The sequence below is a fragment of the Sparus aurata genome, chromosome 5, assembly GCF_900880675.1.
Source record: "Sparus aurata chromosome 5, fSpaAur1.1, whole genome shotgun sequence".
Classification (NCBI taxonomy): Eukaryota; Metazoa; Chordata; class Actinopteri; order Spariformes; family Sparidae; genus Sparus; species Sparus aurata.
This window is the reverse complement of record NC_044191.1, coordinates 17,376,427-17,383,627: the sequence shown is the minus strand read 5'-3', so window position 1 is coordinate 17,383,627 and position 7,201 is coordinate 17,376,427. Positions and strand designations below refer to the sequence as shown.

Here is a 7,201-nt window from a genome sequence, read left to right as displayed (position 1 = left end):
CTTTTCACAACCTGGCGCCTACATTACCCACAATGCAATTAGCCACTGAGTGATATCAATGGAGGCAATTTGTCAGATTGCATGTGGCTGCTTCCGGAGCCACAAAAGGCTTTATACGACTTTTAACTTTTACTTGGACTCCCCAAGACCTGTAAAGAAACTTAAATTGTGTTGAATTGGTGGAGTAACCCTTTAAGGGAGCGCTTGGTGGCCTGGGCATCAGGGCGCCACACCCAGGCCTGTCATCTTCTCTATAAGTGCCCCCCGAAAATTCATTTTATGGTACAATTTATATCCCTTTGTGCCTCTTTTTCTCATTTGTGCTTTTTTGTGGTTTTGTCTTTCCTCTCCTCATTTACTCCTCCTTATTTAGTGTAAAGTGTCTCAGTTGGTTTGTGTGTCATAAATGTTTTCACTTTTCAAGGAAATGTACATGTCGAGACCATGCTGCACAAACAACGGTTAAATGAAACTATAAAATCCTCTCCCTCAGTCTCCCTACTGTCAACGTGCCTTTGAGAGAGAATGTATGGGGGTACATGATAAAGTTCATGGTTCAGCTTTTACCCCCTTTTTTAAAAATTCTTTCTTAGTGTTTAACTTTTTTCTTTTCTCTGAATAAATACTGTATGTGGCTTTATATAAAAATGACAGGGGCAGATGTGTTTCATTTACTGTTATTTAATTGAAATACAAGTCAGTACCATTAGGACTTCACTTTATTATCAACAGTACACAACACTTTGTTTTGTACAAAGAGGTATCAGTTATATAAAAACAGTACGCAATAGTTAAAAATGAGACATACATGTACACGTCTGAATACATTTCAACCGTACTTCAAGTGTCAGGAATGTTTCTCTCTGTCTGTGTGAGCTCCCTCCTCCTGCGTCACACACACAGACCAGAGCTGGCATCAGTTGACCCGATGAGTAACCATCGGCTGGCATCAGGAGCGTCACGATAAATGAAAATGTGCTATGACTAATAAATATGCTTCCATATCCTCCAGGCGAACTGGCGTGGCGCCAAGTCGCAGGGGGTGAAATGGAAAAAGGAACTTTTTACATGCCAGACACCAGACTGAAACATAATTAAATAGTATTTCATAAACAGTATCTGTATTAAATATTCTAGTCATGCAGTATATTCTGTTGAGAAATAATTTAGTACATCTCTTCATTGCAGCGATGAACACAACAAGAGGACGCCGTCAACTGATGGCGGGCGTCTGTAAGACCGTTTGAGTGTTGACTCCACTTTGTCTCCGACTCCATATGTTGTTAGAGGAAGACGAATGATCAATAACAGGTGATAACAACTGGCTTTACGGGTGAGACACAGTTTAATCATAATGAGAATTGTGACTGTGATCATGTTATACTTTGTGATGGTGTGCAGGAGTGGTGGGAGGGGTGACTGTGGGGCGAAAAATGTGAATAGTTTTCTTGAGAGAAAAAAGAAGTTTGGCTCCTGAATTTGTTTTCAAATGTTTCCGAGGTCTTGAGACGAAAGGTTTTTTCATGTTTCACTACAGACCCAAACACACTGTAACGTTTAATATGTTAGAAATTCTCTCCACTCAAGAAGTAATAAATCAATCTCAAAAAATCTAAACTGAGTGTTAGAGAAGTTGTGCTCAAAACACAAACAGCTTTTTGCCTGATTCTCTATTTATTCCAGAAACACATTACAGTTGGAAAGTTTGGAAAGAGAAAATGGAGAAGAAATAAGAAAACGAATAAATAAATGACAAAAGTGTTTTTGTTTTATGTGTAAATATTGCAGTTAATGTTGAATAAACAGGACTGATTGACCCTATTTCATTTGAACAAAGTCAGTTTCTTACAAACATGTAAGAGCTTCCGACTTTCAGCTTCCTCTCACTGTTTCATAGTGACGGTTGACCACGTGTACGTAAACGTACCCCTTTCTTTCCTCATGCTGGAGTTAGAGCCGGGGTGGAGCGGGACAGTGCTGTCCTGAACTAGGAGGTCGGAGGTCGTATGGCGCGGCAGGAGTGGCAGCAGGCCTTGCTGTAGTACCAGTGGCTGCACAGGTTGACCTTCAGCGCCAGCAGGCAGTTGGTGGAGGGACGATCCTGGCAGCTCTCATCTGTGACACAGTTCACACACGGTGGAGCTCATGTTAGCAATTTAAATCGGTTCAATCTTAACCCAAGCTAGGTGAAGATAGCCAAAACAATTCTGTTTCTTATTGCTCAATCTGTTCTTTTTAAATCAAAAGCCTTCATCATTCAGCAAAAGAAGCCAAAGTTCTCAATCTTAAAGGGAAACTAAACTACTTTTTTTTAATCCTAAAGTGTGTCTACACAGGAGGCGTTACAGCCATGTTTTTTAGTCGTTCGTCTCAAGCATGTCTGAGGGAACAGATACAGATCTGTCTTCAGGGGCCATGTAGTGTCCTCATGTATTCCACTAGATGTGGGTCAGAACAACCAGAAGCGTTTCAAGTCAATCTTATTCGTATCTATTTACACACATAGCTATAGCGATTATTTGTTGTGTGCTGTCTAAACACAAGTATCCCACACTCAATACTGTGCCTGAACACATCCTGCATAGAGAGTGTCGGTCTCGTATTTGTCGTCATTCTGACTATGATTCATGATAGCTTTACACTCACCACCACAAATGTAGACATAGACATGAACATCAATTTGACGTAAATCCGTCTCCTGTTGAAATGTAACCTGAATTAGTTTGTTAGATAAGCAACTGAAGCTAACTGCATATATAACTGTCAGTGTCTCAGTTCACAGTGACTTATTTTCATCAGTGGCTCGATTAATCTGTTTCTGGAATATGTCGATGCTGTTTTCTAATATAATCAAAAGCATTATGGAACAAAATCCACCAGTATGTGTGTGTTCCTGTTCCTGAGGTGTTACCTGGTGGCTCAGTGGGGCAGGCCTGCAGGGTGCAGGTCTGTTTAGCCACCGGTTTGGTGAGGGGGTCGCAGCCTCGGACCAGCTCCCTGCCCTGGTAACACTTGACGTCCCTCATCCTCACACCCACACCGCACGTCTTCGTGCACTGAGGAAACACAGGAGCAGAAACACAGTCGTTACACTCCACCGATGAGCTTGTATTGGTCCGTTCTGTGTTCAGATTGGAGAAATGTAACAAAGATGTACAAACGCAAACTTAGAAGAGAGAGGGAGTGAGTATAATTTTGCAATGTAAACTAGTGATTTTTACTTTACCTGAACAAGAAGCTGACTTTCAGCTATCAGCACTAGTAAAAATGTAGTTTTTAGTGACCAAAAACATTGACCAATATCATCTCCTAAACCAACACGATCCAAGCTAACTAGAGCTGCGTGTTTTGCGTGGACCTCACCTCAGACCAGGGGGTGGTGTACCATTTGAAGCACGGCCTCTCAAAGCAGGTGTTTTCCTCTTCAGGCTTCTCGCTGCCTCCACACGCCTCTTCGTCAAAGACCTGGAATTTTCCTCCACTGATGCCGACACACATGACAGTCCTTCGCTTCACGCCTCGGCCACAGGTCGTGTTACACTACAGACAAAAACAGAAAGTTCCCTGTATTCAGTCCTCACACTGTTTCACAAAGCAGTTACCATCAAAGTGCTCTCCTGCTGACGTGTATGCTTCTTTTGTCCATTAAACAGTCCAAAAAGTACACAATTTTCCGTTCATATTAATATCAAACAAAACAAAGCAGCAAATCCTCAGATACCATTTGATAGATGGAGACTGTTTGGCATTTTCTGCCCACAAAATTGTTTAAACAAAAAGAAATTGTCAAAAATGTTTGTTTTTTTCTGTCATTTTCTGACATTTTCTGTCAGCCAACAAATAAATCAATCAATGTGTTAATGAAAATGTTTCAGGTCTACTAATAAACAGTTCTATCTTAATTCCTGTACTGTGACAAAGCCTCACCATCTCCCAGTCTTGGCTCAGCCAGTGTGGAGCACAGTCTCTCTCCCCACAGGGGTGGATGGCCAGCGGCTTGTCCTCTCCAGAACACTGGTTCTCAGGAACCACGCGACCCTCCGGAGCCTTACAGTACACATGACGCACCATCTTGCCCTGGCCGCACGACCCCGAGCACTGCAAAAAAATAAAACGGAGTTCAGACTGAATGATTCATGATTGAGAGGGGGCGTTCCTGTTGTCATCACCGTCTGCTTCAAGCCAAGTCACTAAGCTGAGTCAAATGTGTTTGTCACATGAAGTCAGATCAGGTCGCCTCACATCATATTAAATAAAAGGGAGGGGACGCTGGTAGCTTAATCATTTAAATGATATTGCAAACACCTCTTGATGAAATGAATAGTAAAGCAGAGGACATTAAACATGCAAAGGGTGCATGTGCTCACAGGTGGTTAGCTGTCACATGGGGAATAATACTTTTCTTTGTGCAAAGAAAATTTCCCATCCGTGCATTTTTGTGTCTGGTTGGACTCCATAGTTGTAAATTAGACTTGCGACTTTCCAGGCTTTGATTTTGAATGGAACATTAAGCACTACATTTGTCTGTACAACACAATGTCAACCATAAATTCACACTGTGGTACTTAGGACAGTTTCGAACTGAAGTGAAAACAGCTGGAACAGGCAGGGTGTTCTTTTGAAACAACTAGATGCTTTTGATTCAGTGCAGGGATGGTGATAAAAACACAAAACACACATATAGACAGACTGTATGTTACTGTCACTCATGTATACTGTGCCATGTTTCTGAAGAGTGAAGACACTCACAGGTCCCCACTCTGACACGGTCCAGTGGCGTTCGCAAGGCGGACCGGTGCAGTTTTTGATGTTTGGCGGTTTGGTCATCGGGTCACACGGTCTGGTCTCATCAGAGCAGCGGACATCACGGGTCACCTGGGCTTTTCGGCCACATTTAGCAGGACACTGGAGAGGGAGAGAGTCATGATGAATGTTTAAAGACTGACAACATAAGTGACTCCAGATGTTTATCCTTAAAGAATGTAACAGGGCAATATACAGGTATGAAAATACCGCTTAAAAAATGCACTGAGAGCAGCTGATTTATTTGGATGTAAAGCTGTTTAAACGCTGTTTTTCTCCAAAGAGAAGGAATGATCGGTGAGATTTGTCTTATTTCTCTTTGTTTTTCAAAACCCGCTGGCTCAAATCACATCAAGGTTTTTTGGTGTCTGGTGAGTGTCACTGGAGAATCAATCACCACAATCAGACCGCAAGACTGCAGCAGACAGCTGCTAAACCTGAGATTGACAAGAGCAAGAGAGAGATGTCTGCGCTGAAAGAAAAGGGAGCCCCTAATGACGGAGGCTTGTCAAAAACAATTAACACAAAGAACAAAGAAAAGTTTGAAAAACTAAAAACTGACAGCTCAGTCACAAAACTATATCAACTGTGAGCAGACGAAGCTACGAGAACTGTGAGAAACACACGCCTCCTCTCTTTGTAGACGCGCTCCTTATGTTTTAAACGTTTTCTTAGTTTTATTCTCAGCAGGGTAAATCCGTACAGACGTCTCATACCTCGCTCCACTCGGCCACCTCCCACTGTGGGCCACAGGCGGGGCTCTTGCAGGGCCGTCTCTCCACAGGTCTCTCCAGGTCAGCCATGGTGCAGAGGTCACTGTAGACCGAGCTGTCCAGGCCCGGCGAGAGCATCTTCCAGCAGCGAACTTGTCGAAACTGGAAACCCTCCCCGCAGGTTCTCGAGCACTCGCTCCAGCTGCTCGCCTCCCATCTGAAAGACAAGACATGCATTGCACAATGTAGTGTTCAGCAGCTTGAATAATTTCTGCTTCCATGAAATGTTTCCAGTGGATTGTACCTCGGCTGACATTCTCTCCCAATACAGAAGTCGTGGACCGGCTCCGGTCGGGTCAGAGCATCACAGTACATGTCGTGCACCTCGATGCCGTCATAACGAATGCATGTGACAAAGGACTTTGATACTCCTGGGAAGTAAGTAACAAACAAGGCAAACTTATTCAGGAAGAACATTTGAAACACAAAAGAGGTAGTTTTTCTATGAATGAAAGAAAAAATGAAAGATGTTGTAGAAGAAATTACGCACGCACAAAAGACTGAGTTTGCAGATGCAAAAATTCAAGTTTTGATGTTACTTTTAGGGCGGTAAGATTGTTCCAGCACACAGGTCTTTACAAACCCAATTCCGGGAGAGTTGGGACGCTTTGTAAAATGTAAATAAAAACAGAATGCAATCATTTGCAAGCTAACTGTGTTTACCAATATGACAGGCGGCTGTCAAAGGAATGTCACTTGTCTGCATGTACCTATAGAGCAGGTCATGCTGCAGGGCTCCTGAGAGGACAGTTTCCAGCGGTACATATCAGCGGCACTCAGCTTCAGGTTCTTCGGGTTGATCCTTTGATTTCCCCTGTTACCACAAACAAAACACACAAAGGAAGGAAAACGTGTGGCAGCATCCATCCTTGCCCAATGCTCTTTAACTTTTTAGCCAAATTCTTGTAAAAAACATGACTGTGCATGAAAAGAGGCGTGAAGTGGTTTATACTGCAGGAGTGGTGTGAAAAGATTCTATAGAACAGACTACTACATTTTGTACAGATGCATTTTCTGTCAAACATTCTTCAAAGGACATTTAAGGATACCCTGTTGTATAGACCCTTAACACACACACACACGCACACACACGCACACACACACACACACACACACACACACACACACACACACACACACACACACAGACAGTGTCTCCCGGGCCTCAGACGACCACAGTGTGACAGCTGATTCACAGCCTGCATCCTGGCAGACTCACTTTGTTTTTTCATCACATCACATAAAAGTCATGTGCACATTCTTGTCATAACACCGGTCGTTCCCCTCTGCCTCAGCCAGACGTTTATTTGAAAATCACAGGCACTTTGAGTTATACCTCGCCGGCATCCCTCCATGTAAGCCAGACTGATTCCTGCACATTATTTTCTCCCCAGAGGTGACTCCAGTCTGACCGCACACTTTCCCCCCTTTGCATCATATTTTTCACTTTTCTTGCGAATACCTTGAATTATTTGTTTCTAAGTGTGGCTATACCCCCCTCCTCCCCTCTGAGCTCCTCTGCTCCGCTCGTTTCCTCTCCTCTCCCTGTCTCTCAGAGGAAAGGGCGTGTCATCGTGTGTTTTATAGCTACTGGCTACAGCACTGGTGAAGCCATGTTTGGACAC

The 7,201-nt window shown here is 43.3% G+C and overlaps 1 protein-coding gene across 2 annotated transcripts in view; it reads right to left on the bottom strand.

Annotated features, from left to right (window-relative positions):
- Positions 1-665: 665 nt before the first annotated feature.
- Positions 666-7,201, bottom strand: part of LOC115582481 (ADAMTS-like 2) — a 37,282-nt gene continuing 30,746 nt past the window's right edge. For both annotated transcript variants that reach the window (XM_030418474.1, XM_030418475.1), the window contains exons 12-19: positions 6,287-6,390; positions 5,821-5,947; positions 5,520-5,733; positions 4,750-4,905; positions 3,928-4,098; positions 3,364-3,540; positions 2,912-3,056; positions 666-2,115 (exon numbers count right to left, since the gene is read on the bottom strand). In XM_030418474.1, the coding sequence (XP_030274334.1) occupies positions 1,988-2,115; positions 2,912-3,056; positions 3,364-3,540; positions 3,928-4,098; positions 4,750-4,905; positions 5,520-5,733; positions 5,821-5,947; positions 6,287-6,390 (1,222 nt within the window). In that variant the 3' untranslated portion in view covers positions 666-1,987. The remainder of the gene's footprint in view (positions 2,116-2,911; positions 3,057-3,363; positions 3,541-3,927; positions 4,099-4,749; positions 4,906-5,519; positions 5,734-5,820; positions 5,948-6,286; positions 6,391-7,201) is intronic.